The sequence below is a fragment of the Emys orbicularis genome, chromosome 2 (assembly GCF_028017835.1).
Source record: "Emys orbicularis isolate rEmyOrb1 chromosome 2, rEmyOrb1.hap1, whole genome shotgun sequence".
Taxonomy (NCBI): Eukaryota; Metazoa; Chordata; order Testudines; family Emydidae; genus Emys; species Emys orbicularis.
This window is the reverse complement of record NC_088684.1, coordinates 269,706,997-269,723,668: the sequence shown is the minus strand read 5'-3', so window position 1 is coordinate 269,723,668 and position 16,672 is coordinate 269,706,997. Positions and strand designations below refer to the sequence as shown.

Genomic DNA, 16,672 nt, shown 5'->3' with positions numbered 1-16,672 from the left:
GTTTAAGTCTCAGTAGAATGTTCATTTGTCTCAGCTGACTTTCAAAATGTTGTAAAGTTCATTAATGGACTTTCTCATTTTATTTCCTTAAATTTTTCTTAAAAATTGGTTAATAATGTTAGCATTCTGTAGGAATCTCAGCCCAACTAATAGGAGCAGGACTCAAAATCCGTGTCCCTTGGGGTGATTCAGTACACTAACTATGCACCTTGACAGATTCCAGCAGTTCACTTGGGGCTTGATCTTGCACCAGTAGAGTTAATGGGAGTTTTTCCATTGACTAGAAGGGGAGCAGGATCAATCCCTTAGTTTAGGTGACTACTCAGAATTCTGTATTTAGCAAAACAGGTAACTTTTTTACAAGAGTGCTAGTTACCCTTGCCTTACCTTCTCCATACAAATAACTTCTTTGTATGGTTTTAGTTAATTTTACAAGTATCATTTTTGTTCTGCAATTATTCATCCTTATGAATGAAAATGTCAATCATTTTTGCATCTCCTAGTTCAACAAAGCACTGGATTCCCATGTTGAAGAAGTCTTGTAAAAATCTGTTAACATTCTAATTTCTCTGCTTCAGGGGATCATGCTATTACAATTTGGCTTTGTATAAATATTGCAACTTGAGGTAGAAACAAGGCCACACTTTTTCTATAAAGCGAGGAGTATTTTGGGACTATCTGGTTAATCCATATTTACACTCATAAAGTCAATTTCCCCCCGTCTTGTTCATAAGTAGTCTAGAGGTCTAATCTTAAGGCTTCAAGTGCTATGAAATTCTTAGCTCTGTGTGGTCTTAAAAGCTGATTTGGTCAACAGAAGTCATTTCTCCATGGCATCAAAACTTGCTTTCTCACTATCTGTGTGTCTCAAAACTAGAATAAGAATCTTTGTATATCTCAGTAGCTCTAATTTAGATTATTATTCACAGATGCATTTTAAATGTGAGAAATTATTGTTAGCATTGCTCTTGATAAGTTGGATGCTCTGAATGTTGCACAGTATAATTTAAATTCTTCAGCAATTGTGCTTCTTTTACATTGTGCTAAAACTGTACTGTAATTATTCTATTCCCCAGAATGCCCCACTGGCCCGGACATCATTCCCATTGTAGCTGGTGTGGTTGCTGGAATTGTTCTGATTGGTCTTGCTTTATTACTGATTTGGAAACTACTTATGATCATTCATGACAGAAGAGAATTTGCTAAATTTGAAAAGGAGAAGATGAATGCGAAGTGGGACACGGTGAGTCATGGAACTTAAATTCAATAAAGCTACTGTTGTTACGGAAAGTACAAAAGTTTTTGTTTGTGTGCCCCAAATATTTCAAGGTGCTCCTCTATAGGATAAAAACTGGAATACAAAAAACCTTTGTTTAGAGTTGGTCGTGAACATGTCCTGTACATACTGTCAATAGTGATGAATTGTAAAAGAACATCTTTCGCCTAGGATGTATAACCTGACTAGATAAGCCAGCATGTACTCAGAAATTTAGGTTTTGAGTTCTAATTACTTAAATAATTTGGGCCAAGCTTGTAGAAAAGGAAACAGACTGAAGTGATAGTGCTAGACTAGCCCAACTTTGTTACTGTGACATCAGAGTACCACACCCTGTTTGTGGACCAAATTGTTACCTCAAATAATCAGACCGCTTCCATTAAAAGTTGATGGGAGTTGCATTTACATACTGTAGAAGAGCAAAAATCATCCTCCTTGTTTGAGTGCTTACACATGTTCATTCCACTGTAGGTGTGTGCGCACCCTGAGCACAGTCACCAGAATTTTTTCTCTCAGTGGTACCCATCGGGGCAGCTGAGCGTCCTCTGGTGCTGTGTGCTCATAGCACCGTATAAAGGGCCCAGTCGACCCGGCGCACCCTCAGTTTCTTCTTACTGACTGTGACGATTGCTGGAACTGTTCTCCTTGCTACGGCAAGCTTTCTCAGTAGAACCTCCGTACACTCTTGTTTGGGGATAAGGTGCAGTTATGTCCTCACTCTAGCTTCCTCCCGAAGGTGGTTTCCCAATTTCATAGCAATCAGGCAATCTTCTTACCAGTTTTCTACCCAAAACCACATGCAAATAGCGAATAACAGCGGCTTCATTCACTGGACGTAAGATGTGCCCTAGCATTCTATGTAGAAAGGACCAAACCATTTCGTAAATCCACCCCAACTGTTCATAGCAATAGCTGACAGGATAAAAGGTCTCCCCATCTCTATGCAGAGAATTTCTTCTTGGATCACATCGTGCATTCTCATGTGTTACGAGCAGGCGGGTGTTCCGCCACCAGTTATCCTGACTGTCCACTCCATGAGCGCATACACGTCTTCAGTGGCATTCCTACCACAGATTCCTATTCAGGACATTTGCAGAGCAGTGACTTGGTTGTCAGTACATACGTTCGCTGCTCATTATGCCATTACTCAACAGTCTAGGTATGATTCCAGATTCGGTTGAGCTGTTTTGCAGTCAGCATGTCCATGAACTCTAATCCCACCTCCTATGCAACTGCTTGGGAGTCACCTACAGTGGAATGGACATGTGCAAGCACTTGAAGAAGAAAAAACGGTTTCTTACCTTTCCTGGACTGTTGTTCTTCAAGATGTGTTGCACGTGTCCATTCAACGACTCACCTTCCTACCCCTCTAAATCAGAGTTGACCAGCAAGAAGGAACTGAGGGGGTGTGGGGTCGGCTGGACCCTTTATAGCAGCACTATGAGTGCATGGCATCAGAGGGTGCCCAACCCACCCCAACGGGAACTGAGGGGAAAATTTCCACTGACTGTGCTCAGGGCATGCACACACCTACAGTGGAATGACATGTACAACACATCTCAAAGAACAAGTTACAGAAAGGTAAGTAACTGGGTTTTTCTTTTTTGTTTTTGCAAGGAGACCTTAAATATATATATTCATTAGGGTCTGTGGGGAGGGTCAGTAATGGTTGAACATCAAACCTCAGTGCTGATGTACTGAAATCTTGTGGGACTAAACACCCACGCATCCTTATAAGCAGAGTTATGCTTCAGTTATTTCCTTAGAAGGGCTTTATCCTTGTTTATTGATCTGCCAAGGATTTTTCAGATTTGTATTAGAGTTCCACTGCTAAATAATTTTAAAAGAAAATTACTAACATAATTTTCCTTTAGATACAGCATGATCGTCCCTTTTTTTATGATCGTTGAGAATGTTATTTTCTTTTTTTCTGTTGAATTATTCGACATTGATCATTTCTTTCACTTCAGCAAGAAAATCCAATATACAAGAGTCCTATTAATAATTTCAAGAATCCAAACTATGGACGTAAAGCTGGTCTCTAAGTCTCAGTTTGTATTTTCTTTTCAATTTCTTCTTTTTCTTTGCATGTCACTTTTAACTCTTTTCAGACTCAGTGTCATTGCCAATTAATCACAGTTTGAGCCTTATTCTGTTGATCTGCTGCTGCTTCAGTTCTGAAATTGTACAGAGTGGAGCTTGAAAATCTTTAATCTGTATTAACAGCAACATTGCTTATTTATTAATATCCTAGTACTTGCTTGAGAACTGAGTTTATATGTGAAGTTGAAGAACAGTATTTTATATAAAGGAAAATAGAACAACCATTTAGATTGGTGGTGGACGAATGAGAATCTCTTTGGGCTTTTCTACAGTAGGGGGTTTTTGACTGTCAATTAACTCAAGGTAGTTTTTTAGGGACTGTCCAGACTAGCCTTTACAGTTTATCTGGGATACAAATGTTTGTGGCTTTACTGGAACAAACTTTTGGGGAGCATCCAGACTAGCATTTACAAATGTATTAATTACCTCAGTTAATGGGCAGTCAGTTAGCTCAAGGTAAAAAAACAAAAAAACTCTGTCTAAACATACCCTTTAAGTGTGAAATATGTTCATTAATAATTTCATGATTAGATATGCAACCCCTTCCTAATTTTCCCATCACAACTGGCAATATCATAATCCTTTGTCTCTCGGGTGTCATCTCTGGCAGGTGTTGGCAACCTTCGGCACGTGGCCCATCAGGGTAATCCGATGGTGGGCCGCGAGACGTTTTGTTTACGTTGTCCGCAGGTACAGCCCTCCACAACTCCCAGTGGCTGCAGTTTGCCGTTCCCAGCCAATGGGAGCTGCGGGAAGCAGTGGGCCACAGGGACATGCTGACCACCGCGGCCACTGGGAGATGCAGGGAGCTGTGCCTGCGGACAGTCAACATAAACAAAATGTCTCGCGGCCCACCAGCAGATTACCCTGATGGGCCGTGTGCCAAAGGTTGCCGACCCCTGATCTATGGGAATGAGGGAAGGGCATTTTCTTCCATAGCCAACTGTTAGTCTCCTTCTGCCTCTTTCCCTCCTGAAACTAAGGCTGAACACTCCAACCTTCTGCTTTAAACTGTTGGCTGCAGCTCTGTGCTGCTGACTGCCCCTGCTCCGCTGTTATAACAGCCACCAGCCATGAGGCAGTGAAGCAGGAGCTGCATCCTTCCATTTGGCTCAGCATTAAGCCCATCACAAGGAAACTGGATTCTGAGATTCTTAGCTCCCAATTCAGATACTGAGGAGAAAGGCAGAAGGAGGTGAATGGCATCAGCCCAAAGATCTTATTTCTTCAACCCTAAAGCACAAGAAGCAGGGAGAGTGACAGCCAAACGCTGATGTACAGATCAGGAAGCCAGAGAGGATGGATTGTTAAGGGAGATTAGAAGGAAGGGTTCTTAAGTGAGATTGCTCTCCTCCTTCCCCAGGGTCTCCAGAGAGGGGGATGAGAATAGAGAGGATGGGTAGGGAAACAGATGACAGGAGAGGGGGGTGGGGGGGAGGGAAAGGGGGAGAAAGATGGAAAATCTTGCGGGGGGGGAGACAGAAGAGGGGGCTAATAATGAAAATGGAAAAGGAAGAATTTGTCCATCACAATAGAACCTAGTGCTGCACCTTTTATTTCAAAGTGGTGGGGGGGGGGGGGGTTGTCGGGAAAGGCTCTGGACCCATAACTTGATTTTCTCCTACCTGGTCTCTTCTCATTTTTTATGTGGTTATACCCTGGTATTATCATCAACTCCTCATTCTCTCCCAGTTTTTCCTTTATATCTCCAAAATCCTTCCATTCCAACCATAAAAAACCTTTCCCAAGCCCTGATTATTTCTTCTCAACTATTGTAATCCTGTCTGTTTTCCTAAACTCTCGCCTCATGAAACACACACTTTTTCAATCTATCCAAAACGTAGCTGTAAAAATCATTTACCTTGTCCCTCACTCTGAACCATAGCCAGCTCCATTTCCAGTCCCTTCACAGCTCTCCTGAGATTTCTTGAATGACGTTTCCTTGTCCTCCCTTCTAAGACTCTATACAATCCAGCTCCTGCCTACTTCTTTATCATTCCTTTCCCCCTTCATTGTGCACAAGCCAAACATCTAACTACCCCCTTGGTGTTCTCTTTCCACTCTGTTCCATGCATCTCTGTATGGTTGGATCCCTCTTGGCCCTGCCATGCCTTTTTCTGATTTCTTTCAAAAGACTACTACTCTTTTGTTTTCTCCTCAAGCAGGTGGTAAGAACCAAGATGAAAGTATCTTCACTTTTTTTTTAAAAAAAAAGTAAAATAAAAGTCCTGGTTGGCAGATCTCAGATGGTACTAAATGTCATCATTCAGTTTTATGGCTTGGGTCATTTTTCCACCTCCTTTCTTTGTTGATGAGTTATCTGTGTATATTTTAAATTCTTTGAGGCAGAGGCCTTGTATTTCTATCAGCTCATTTTGGCTTGTACAGTGTTGGGGCTAAACAAATGATGATATTCTAAAAAAAAAAAAAAAAATGGTTTTAACTTCTAAAGAACAGAGACTTTATTGCAATTTTTAAACCGTTAGTGTGTCTTAAATCTTGAGTAAGCTGTTGAAAGTTGTTAAATCAATTTATTACATTTAGCTTATCTGCAATCATGTCTATTGTGAGCAACTTGATTAGTTAGACAGACATCTCTAGGGTATACAAAATGAGCCGAAAATGTTTATCTCCCAAGCAATTCAGAAAACTTTGACATAACCTTCCTGTTGTTACCTAAGAGACCTATAGTTTTTTTTTAGATTGGCTTCTGCCTTTTTGCTGCTTTATTGGCACAAGGAGGCTTGGTTTTTTAAAGTTAACTTTTTGTCTTTTTCTTAACTTTAGAAATATCAGGAATGTCTAGGTCTTCCCTGGCTTTGCAGGATGGCCTCAGCTGTATTGCTGTGAATCTGTTCAGAGCAGGGGACAAGGGTGCCATGGATAGACTGGGTGGGTTTTCAGGAAGGAAATGGAGTGTAGAGAACCTCCCCAGAAATGGATGCTTCACTCGAATTTACAGTAGCAGTAGGCTTCCATCAATAACTTTTAACTCATGCGGATCATAGTGGTTCCTCTCAAACACTTTGGAGGAGAGCCATATACTGTTGCCATGGCAGGGAAGCTGGCTGCTGTGTCACCACAGGAAGAAGCCACTTCACTCTACTCCTAGGGTTTCCTTCTACAGGGCCTTACCACACGTTCTTCACTGTGATGCTCAGTTTAGATCTGTGTCAGTGAAAAGCACCCTACCTTATCCAAGGGGTTAACTCCTGGCCTCTAGCCTTCCAGCCATGCTTGGTGTGTCTCCTCCTTTCTCTATTCTCTGAAAAAGGGATATGCCTTTTTTGGGAGGGGTGCAATTTCCAACATTGAAGCTTGGCAGGGGATCCACATAATGGTGTTATTCAAAAAGACCTGATGATATTTGTGAAATGGAGTAGATAGTGAGAACCAGTTCTTGAGCAAATGTCAAAAGATTCTAGAGATAAGTTTCCCACAGTAACTTGGGTCATAACTCAGACTAACTGCACATATCATGCATATAGTTTTTGTGATTAGATGTTCTGTGATTTGTTTAAATTGAAACAATACGTCAATGGAGAAAAAAGTAGTAAGAAGGCCAATGAAACATATTGTATATAGCAAGGTATTTAACAAACAGTAATCTAAAATGCTACACACTGTAATGTAGCAGAGAGAATATTGTTGCAGGAACCTTAATTATATATCTTGTGAGCTTTAAATGATCTATCCTAGGTTTTCTATATCACCTTGATATCTAAGAGGTAGTTAATAGTTTCTTGCAGGAACTACAAACCAGTGAAGTGCTTAAAACAGTACTGTTTGGAAGATATGAATGGAAAAATTACTTCTGCAGTTATCTGCAGTGTTGTAACTGTGTTGGTCCCAGGGCATTTCAGAGACAAAGTGGGTGAGGTAATTCCTTTTATTGGACCAACTTCTGTTGGTGAGAGAGGCAAGCTTTCAAGCTTCACAAAGCTCCTCTTCAGGTCACCTGTGAAAGCCCAAAAGCTTATCTCTTTCACCAACAGAAGTTGGTGCAGTTAAAGACATTACCTCACTCACCTCATCTCTCTTATACAGCTATGGCAGTTGCAGTTTCCGTTTAAGATTTTTAAGCAAAATGGGTGGGAATCCACAAAGAGACTTAGGGATTGCAATGCTGGGCATCATGGCGCCTAGAAAATCTCAGGAACAACACTGAGATTCACACAGCAGGCTCCCTGTACAATGTGAATGGGGGGAGAGAGTCATCTAAGAATGCGATCCACAAAAACAAGCATATTAGGCAGGGATATTAAGCATATTAAGCTAAGCAATGGGAGATGCCAACTGGAGAAGGGACACTAAGTCCCGCCCCCTCTCAGAGATGGGTGCTTAAGTCTAGGCTTCAGGGAGGATTTTAAATGCCTTCTTAGCACGGCTACCAGTTGGGCTCCACATGCAATTTAAGTGGCCAAATGCCTGTCTTCCCCTGGTTCGTGAATCACTCCGGGGCTTAGGTGGGAGATAAGTGTCCAGATGCTTGTAGGGAGGTAGCAGTGCACATAATCAGATGCAGAAACATAAGCACCCAGGGAAACTTTAACCTGAAAAACTTAGGTGCTGAGTGAGTTTAGGCACCTATAGATTTGACAGGAGTTTTGTGTATTGCAGTGGAGCCAAAACTGGGATTTGGGCACCTAAGTCTGGAATTTAGGTACCCAGATCTTTCTATGGATCCCTCCCAATGTGTTAGAGTTTTAATGAGAATATTTTTAGCATAATTTGACTTATATATATGGGGGCAAGTTAATGCTAAAAAGTTCTATCGTAGCCAGCCAGTCAGAATACATGTGGGATCTAGACTAATACAGTGTTAAATTTGTAAAGTTTCTTAACTTTTTAGTCTTACTGTATTAAAGATTCTATAATTTAACAAAGTTAAATTAATGAGGCAGATACAAATCTGAATTAGTTGTATTTTTTTTATAATAGAGTATTTCTAAATGGAAAGCAAAAGCTATTGACTTCTGCTAATCCTTGTATAAAAGTGAGCATTATTGATGTGATAGATATGCCTAGATCAGTGATTCTCAAACTTTTGTACTGATGACCCCTTTTACACAGCAAGCCTCTGAGTATGACCCCCCTTATAAATTGAAAACACTGTTTTTATATTTAACATTATTATAAATGCTGGAGGCGAAGCAGGGTTTGGGGCTGGAGTCTGACCGCTCAGGACCCCCCTTGCAATAACCTTGCAACCCCCGGAGGGGTCACGACCCCCAGTTTGAGAACCCCTGGCCTAGATACTGTTTCAACAGGTGTAGTGTCTATTAACCAGGAAACTACACCAAAGCTCCAATCTTGCACTGAAAAACATGGTCCGCCCCTTACACCTGCATGCAGCCCTTTTTGAACCCATTGGGGCTCTGTGACATCACAGGGGTCTGCCAGTGCAGTCCCGTTTGAAATGGGACTACATGATCAGTAGGGAACTTTTAGTGGTCTCCAATAGGGTCCATGTGGGCAAGTTAGTGCATGACACTCTGGTGAGCTCTAGAATTTACACCCCACCTGGTGCACACTAATGCACCATGTAGATGAGCCCTAAGATTCTTGGTCTCAAGTGAAGTGTAATTAGTTCTACTGTATGAATACGGTGTGAACAGCTAGTGTTTCTAGAATCATTTCAGTTAAACTGTGCATGACGTTTAGGTGGGCATGTGATAGAAATGGTTTATCTGCTAAATTTGCATGTTAAATGTGTGCTCATTTTGATTTACACTGTTTTATAAATGAAATATATATCTTCCTTAAATAAAAACTGCAATACACTTATCTCAGAAGGTAAGATATTCTGTGGAACTCCATAGCTAAGAGGTTAATAATGGAAAATAATCGTTCACATCTTAGTTATCAGTCAAAATTCAGCACAGATTGGTAATAACCAAAAGTTGGTACCATCCAATAGTAGCCAATGCGAAATGAGTTTGGTCTAGTGAACAGTTGTCCACTACTACATTGTTAGTCTTAACAGAGAGGCTACTGATCGAGTGGGTCACAAGAGACTGAATTATTTGCACATTCCTAGGAGTGGTTACTCCAGCTCAGATCTGAGAGACACAGGTCGGGTAGCATGAGGAAGTTTGCATTATTGTTGCCTATTATGTACTTAATAGAGGACATCAGTCTCTCGCTGGCACTGCATGTAAACACTAAATTCATACATATGTAAGAAAAGCACAGATATTCTCTGACTTTTTCCCCATCATTGGTCATCTGCTAAATGAAGGGATATATAAACTTCAAAGCCTCTGATCTCTCTTTTTACAGCATTGTATTTAATATATATCAGCTGATCATCTATTTCCAGAGGATATATGTAGACCGAATATGGATTAGACCCTGGGAACTCCTGAGTTCTAATCCCAGCTCTTACACTGATTCCTGTTGTGGCCTGCTGCAAGTCATTCAACCTGTTTGCCTCAGTTTTCTTATTTGTAAAGTGGAGATAATGCTTGCTTACCTCCCTGGGGAGTGTTGAGGGTAACTTATCTGTAAAGTGTTTAGAAGATTTAAAAAGCTACATAAGGGCAAAGTTAAAATATTTATATTGCCTAAGCAGCTTGAGATTCTCCTTCCTTACTAAGGATTATTTGCATATCAAAATTGTTTGCCAGAGTCTGATATGAATGGAGACAGCATCAAGACTTGCTTTGTTGTGTGCAAGTGCATCACTGTTATTGAAGTGTGTATGTTTTATCCCCCTACTACATGTAGTATACAAACACTGTACTATAGCCTTCCTTTGTTTAGTTAAATATGAACCCAGACTTCTAGAAATCAATAAAATGACTTGTTCTTTATTGTACTAAGGTCCACAGATCCATTACAAAGGGTTTTTCAGCTCAGGGGAAGAACCCTTTTAGGGACTGGCAGCAATGGAATGCCCCGACCCCTGAAGTTTCTTCCATTTTTATCACTTCCACAGTATCTTAGCCAGATCTCTCTGCTGTAGAGCTTTTTATTTCAAATTTCCAACTAACAGTTTAGCTGGCTAATTCCCAGCCATGTCACAGGGCTGCATTTGCCTTTTGCAGAGATTGCCCCTCAGCTCCACTTCAACTTCTGAGGTGTTTGCAGCAGCTGGTGCTTCCGTGGGTTTTAGGAAGAGAGCTTGGCCACAAAAGGCCAGAAGCAAAAGAAAAGGTCTATGTTGTCTGCTTTTACTGCCTATTAGGTGTCTTGTTGAGGAGCTCAGTCAACTCTGTTGGCAGTAAGCAGTTCCTCCCTCAGCCCAGACCAGGTGGGGTCACCTAGGATCCCCCTTCCACAGGCAGGAAAGGAGCCAGATAGGATTGGAGACGCTAACTCTACTGGGCAAGATGCAGACAGCATCTCAGCAGCCCAATTCAAGTTGCGTGGCCAGCAAAGGAGGCAGGCACGATTAGAAAATTTATCTCCCGGGCAAGGAGCTTCCTCTCTCCATGAGACAATGTGGTCTGGAAGCCCTTGAAGACAAATAATGTGTCTTATCGTGAGTTGGCCAGTAACCTCGGTGGAGAGTAAGCGGCTGCAGGGGATGAAGTGGGCCATGTAGGGAATTCCACATTGAAGTTTAGTGAAATGGATATCTAAGGCTTTGCAGGTATTTCTGGGGGGACCAAAGTACCAATGAGCTTGGTTCGAGGTGCTTTGGTATGGACACAGAGTTAACATGAATCCATACAGGCTTGAATTTTGGCCCTCATACAGGGCCAGTAGAAAAAGTGGGAGGTTGCAAAGGAGTGCTTAATGACCAAAGTGTGCTGCCAGTGGGGTATCGTGATAAAGATGTAGCATTTCAAAGCGGGGGGAGGCCCTCAGAGATACATACATGCACCTGTTGAAACATGTTACTTTGTTATGTTCAGAGTAGTGCATCCGGGTCCCCAAACACTTGAGATGTGGTCCCCAAGCAAGGGGTCCTCCTTAGAGGTGGATCAAACAAGGGAGATCAGAGATCAGATCTTTGTGAACTGCCATGTTGAGAAAATTACTAGCTTTGAGGCAGTATGCTGGCTCAGCAGTTGGCTCCTTGCCTTCCTGGTAGTACTCTCCTTTTTGCAATAAGGCGTTGGCCTTCCCATTTTGGGACCCAGGCAGGTAGGTGATGGTTAACTTGAACTCCGAGAAAAACAGGACCCACCTTAGCAGCTTTTTGTTTGAAATTTGGGCCTTTCAGAGATACTCAAGGTTCTTATTGTCTTTGAACACCTGTACAAGTGGCCAAGCCCTCTCAAGGTAGTGGCATCTCTCCTTGGACCTGGTTTTAATTGCAAGCAGCTACTTATCTAATATTCTGTCATTGTGCAATCTTATGTAGGAGTGAAGTTAGGGGAACTATTTTTCCTGAGAAGTCAGCAATAAATTGCTGATAAAAATTGACACAGCCCAGTGTGTGTTGTAATTTAAGGGGATTCTGGGTAGCTGACCAGTCACAGATGGCTGCTTTTTTGAATCTGAACACCCCCTGGGAAGATGATGTAGCCCAAAAATTTGATGTAAGACTGGTCAAAGAGGCATTTTTCCAGATTGGCATACAAACCATGCTTCCACAGCCTTTCTAGAACAGATCAGATGTGGCAACAGTGTTGTTCTTGGTTCTCTGAGAACAGTAGGATATCACTGAGATAAAATATGACATTCTGCTCCCCTGTGTCCCTGAACACATAATTCATGATGTGTTGGAAAGTTCCAGGGGCATTGGTTAGGCCAAATGGCATTACTAAATATTCAAAGTATCTGTATCGTGTATGAAAGATTGTTTTCCACTCATCCCTGACTCTTATGCACTATTTTGTAAGGTCCCTGATGGTCTAGCTTCATGAGGATTGTGGTTGTTCACACACAATCTAGCAATTCCAGGATAAAGAGGTAGAGGATATCAGTTGCAGATTTAGGACTCGATAGTCCCTGCAAATGCAGAGCACCTCGTCCTGTCATACAAAAAGGACTAGTGCCCCTGCTGGGGAGGAAGATTAACAGATGAAGCCCTTCTTGAGATTTTCTTGGATATAGATGCATAGTGCTTCCACACTCTGTTTTGGATATGGTGTATATTTGTCCATAAAAGGCCTTCACCTTAAGCTGCAATCTACAGGGCAGTTATAGTCCTGCTGTGGGGACAGAAGAGATGTGGGTTTTTTTCTCAGAAATGTTAGTGTATTTCTTGGGGAGATGGGGTTCTGGGCTCAAGGTAGTTTCTTTCTCACTGGCCCCCACTGTTTTTTCCTTGGGTAGTAATATCCGTTCCTGGGGAATAGGCATTGGCTAACACGGGGGGTCGCAGGCCTGCTTTTTGGCAATAATCGGAAGAAAAGTCAATGCTCTTCCCTCTTCAGGAGATACGCAGATCACACTACTCTAAACACAGTATACCAAGTATTAGTGCTGAGAGCTGATCACATTGAAGTAACATGCGGTGCTCTCCCACTGTGGCCTCTAAGGGAATGTCTACACTGCAGTTAAAAACCTGTGGCTGGCTCAGGCTAAGAACCCTGCAAGCGGGGAGGGTCCCAGAGCCCAGGCTTCAGCCTGAGCCCAAATGTCTACACTGAAATTAAGCAGCCCCTTAGCCCGAGCCCTGTGAACCTGAGTTAGCTGGCACAGGCTAGCTGCAGGTTTTTAATTGCAGTGTAGACATAGCCTAAGAGAACAATTTCCTGGGTTACTGGATCAGATGATAGGAGTGATCCATTGATTGTTTCTACCAGGTCTAGTTAAGATTTAGGCCAAAGAGGAATTTGTAGGTTCTGGGCAGCCATTGCATCTATAAAACTATCAATGGCATGAGAGTCGACCATGACTAACTACAGGGGAATCAACTCCAATCCTCCTAGGACACATAAGTGCAGTGGTACCTGTAAGTATGGTGAGGCTCCATGCGGTTTAGATTTGGTTCTCTTTAAAGGTGGGGGAACTAGCTTAGGGCTTGGCACTTGGTGACACCCAGGCTGTACCCTCTTACTGGGCCTGGGCTGGTTCATTTCCTGATTTCAGTCTGGATGGACAGGAAGTGAGGGAACATTCTGAAATTCTGCAGTAGAAAGAGAAGTTAAGTTTCCAGTGGTATTCCTTTTCCTCCAGGGTCAAACATTTGCAACCCAGATCCTAAAGATTCTATAGATCTGGGTGGAGTGTGTGTGTGTCATTGGGCCCCCTTTCTCTCTTCCTTTCACTCACACAGTGAGGTATCAATACAAAAGACAAGATCAATGAAGGCGCTGAGTCTAGTGGGCTCTCTACATGAGCTAGCTCATCTTTTACCGCTTCGCTGCACTGGAACTGGTTGAGATATGTTCCAGCAAGAATCTAGCTGTGTCATTTGTTCTGACATCAAGGATAATCAGTGGATTCTTTCCTGCTCCCATTAGTATCCTCTTCAGCCTCACGTCCACATCCCATATCTTAGCTCCCGGCAGACCGCACACCCTTCTGTTCTCCGAACGTTGTCATCTGGGAACAAAGTCAATCAGAACTACAAATGCGCAGTAACTGAAATTCAGGCAACTTTTATTTAAGAGCCTAACTTCAAGCATTCCAGTTCAAAAAATGTTGAGTGAAATGCTCCCCCCAACTCCTTCACCAGTATGTCATGAGATCGAAGATATAAAGCCTTCGCCTGACCATTCAGCCCTCAGATGAGCATGTGTGGTTCATAAACTATAAGGGAACCATGTGGCGTATCCTAACATAAGAACAGCCATATTGGGTCAGACCAATAGCCCAGCTAGCCCAGTATCCTGTCTTCCGACAGTAGCCAATGCCAGGTGATTCAGAGGGAAAGAACAGAAGAGGTCGGGATGGCATACCTGAGCCTGAGAAGGAGCCAGAATTTATCTATGTGCATTGCCAAAGAGCCACAGAAATATGTCAGCAGCCCTCCCCATCAAGGCCCCCCCCCCCCCTCCAGCCCCCAGCACCTCCCACCCGCCAGCAGCCCTGCCAATCAGTGCCTCCCCCTCTCTCCCCACACCTCCCACCCGCCGCAATCAGCTGTTTCACGTGTGCAGGAGGCTCAGTGGGGGCGGGAGGGGAGGAGTGAGGGCATGGAAGGGGCAGGGGCCTTGGGAAAGGGGTGGAGTGGGGGCAGGGCCTGCAGCAGAGCCGGGGGTTGAGCAGTGAGCACCCCCCAGCACATTGGAAAGTTAGCGTCTGTAGCTCCAGCCCCGGAGTCAGCACCTGTGCAAGGAGCCGCTTATTAACCTCTGAAGAGCCACATGCGGCTCCGGAGCCACAGGTGGCCCACTCCTGGAATGGTAGTCATTGAGTGATCCTAAAGTAGAGATCTGTCCTAACACCTTAGCGTTTATTAGCTAAGCATGCCTTTTACTAAAGTTGATAGAGAAAATCTTGCTCTGTTTAGACGATTTAAGCTAGTATTTACTTACAGCATCTGGAAACACTACAGATCAATGCGTAGTGTCATAAAATATGTTTTTGTTTGTACAGTTGTCATAAATGTAGTGCTCGTTGTGTGTCCTTTTAATACTAATGTGAACATTTTTCTTTTTTTAGGGTGAAAATCCTATTTACAAGAGTGCAGTGACAACTGTGGTCAATCCTAAATATGAGGGGAAATGAACACTACTTGTATTACTTCACAACACTGTATGCAACGTAGCAATTTTTGTAGTCACAGTAAGATAGATTTAGGGCAATTCTGCAGTGATTTTACTAACTCATTACATATAGGTTTGTTTCCTATGCAGGTTTTTAAAATGTACAATATGTATTTTTTTTTCTTCAAATAAAATAATCAGTGCCAGGGGACTGAGAGAAAACTTGAGACTGCATAGCCTAATCAGCTAAGGTCACATGGTGCCTTTTTGACCTTTTCCTTACTGTGTTGTTCAAATGTAGGTCTTCTGTGGGAAGTGTACGATACTGCTGTTATGTGACTGGGAGGGAAATGGTGAAATCAATCAGTATGAGGGCTCTGCCTAGCAACTGAGTATTAAAAATTAAGTTTTAGCTTTACAGGGTTATCAGGGCTTGAGTTTGCAGACATAGTTAAAATGTTAACTAAATATTTCCTTGCAAACTCTGAGATTTTTTTTTTTTTAAGTTGATCAATGACTGGGTATCTGTTAGATATATCTGATTAGAAACAGTAAGATGAATAGGCTGGAAACAAATGGTGCAAAAGGCTGTGAAAAGTGTCTGCATACCTATTATTAAACTGTCAAGTGCCAGGTTATGGACAAATTGAAGGGGTTAGGAAGAAAATTGTAGGAAGGAAAAGCTTTAAAATTTGTGCCATTTTTCAAGAAGTTGCTGCTTAGTATCTTGCATATTTTTTCTTTGTAAATTCAAGCCCTGGCCAGCCTGCAGTACCATGAAGCACTCACCAGGACATCCTCTAAATACATGAGGGCCTTAATTCATATAGTGTCCTTTTTGGTAATGTTTCCTTGCTTTAAAGTCTGATGCCTGTCACCTTTCTAATCTTTTAATGTATTTGGTTGCAATTTTTGTAATATTTTTGTATCAGCACAACTTTATTTTCTTTTGCAGTCTTGGCTGTACATTTGCCTTTACCCTGTAGCTGAGATTGCATAGTTTGTACTGTGACATGACTGTCACTGTCAGGTTTCATTTTTGACATGTGCCATGTATATTTGCCTTTGAACATTAAGATTGCATCTGTTCCAAATTGGTTTGTTGTTTTAAGTGCCTTTTTATTTTAACAGATGTTCACTTTTTACAGTGCTATTACTGAAGTTATTTATTAATTAAAAGTACCTAAAAACACCTAAACCGCATCTTGTCTTTCTACACTGGGGATATTAATACTGTTCAAGCAACCTGTACAATCTTTATAATGTACAAAATTGTATCAAAGTTAGGGTTCCTCAAAGATTTTTTTTTTTTTTTTTTAATTCTTAAATCTAGCTGCCTCAATAGTCAATTTTAGAGTTGAGGGAGGAGGAAGAGAAGTTATATTTATACCAAATATACTTTTTGGACCAAGTATCAGGAAAGTGAGTTAATTATACAAAAGTAAACTCAAAATTATTTGTTCAAAAGTAAAAATAAAAGAATTCTTACACTGCACAAAATGAAGGTTGGTTAAGTGTAACCAGAGTTCTTTGAGGTGACTCTGCATACTCCCACTTATGGGTGTTGCACCACCTGGTGCTACCTAACACTATAACCTTCTCCAAGTTGTTACCATTAGAGTGCACATGTGCCCCCTCTCCTCAGTGTTTCTGAACTTTTTGAGGGAGAGGCTATGTAAGGGTGTACTGTGCCCTCTGCTGCCTCAATTCTTTCCACTGCTGTGCCAGAGAAGCCATAATG

At 42.0% G+C, this 16,672-nt stretch overlaps 1 protein-coding gene across 1 annotated transcript in view; it reads left to right on the top strand.

Moving 5' to 3' along the window:
* Window positions 1–16,110, top strand: part of ITGB1 (integrin subunit beta 1) — an 80,633-nt gene extending 64,523 nt beyond the window's left edge. The window contains exons 15-16 of the mRNA XM_065399866.1: window positions 1,077–1,243; window positions 14,888–16,110. Coding sequence (XP_065255938.1) covers window positions 1,077–1,243; window positions 14,888–14,953 — 233 coding nt within the window. The 3' untranslated portion in view covers window positions 14,954–16,110. The remainder of the gene's footprint in view (window positions 1–1,076; window positions 1,244–14,887) is intronic.
* Window positions 16,111–16,672: the final 562 nt, after the last annotated feature.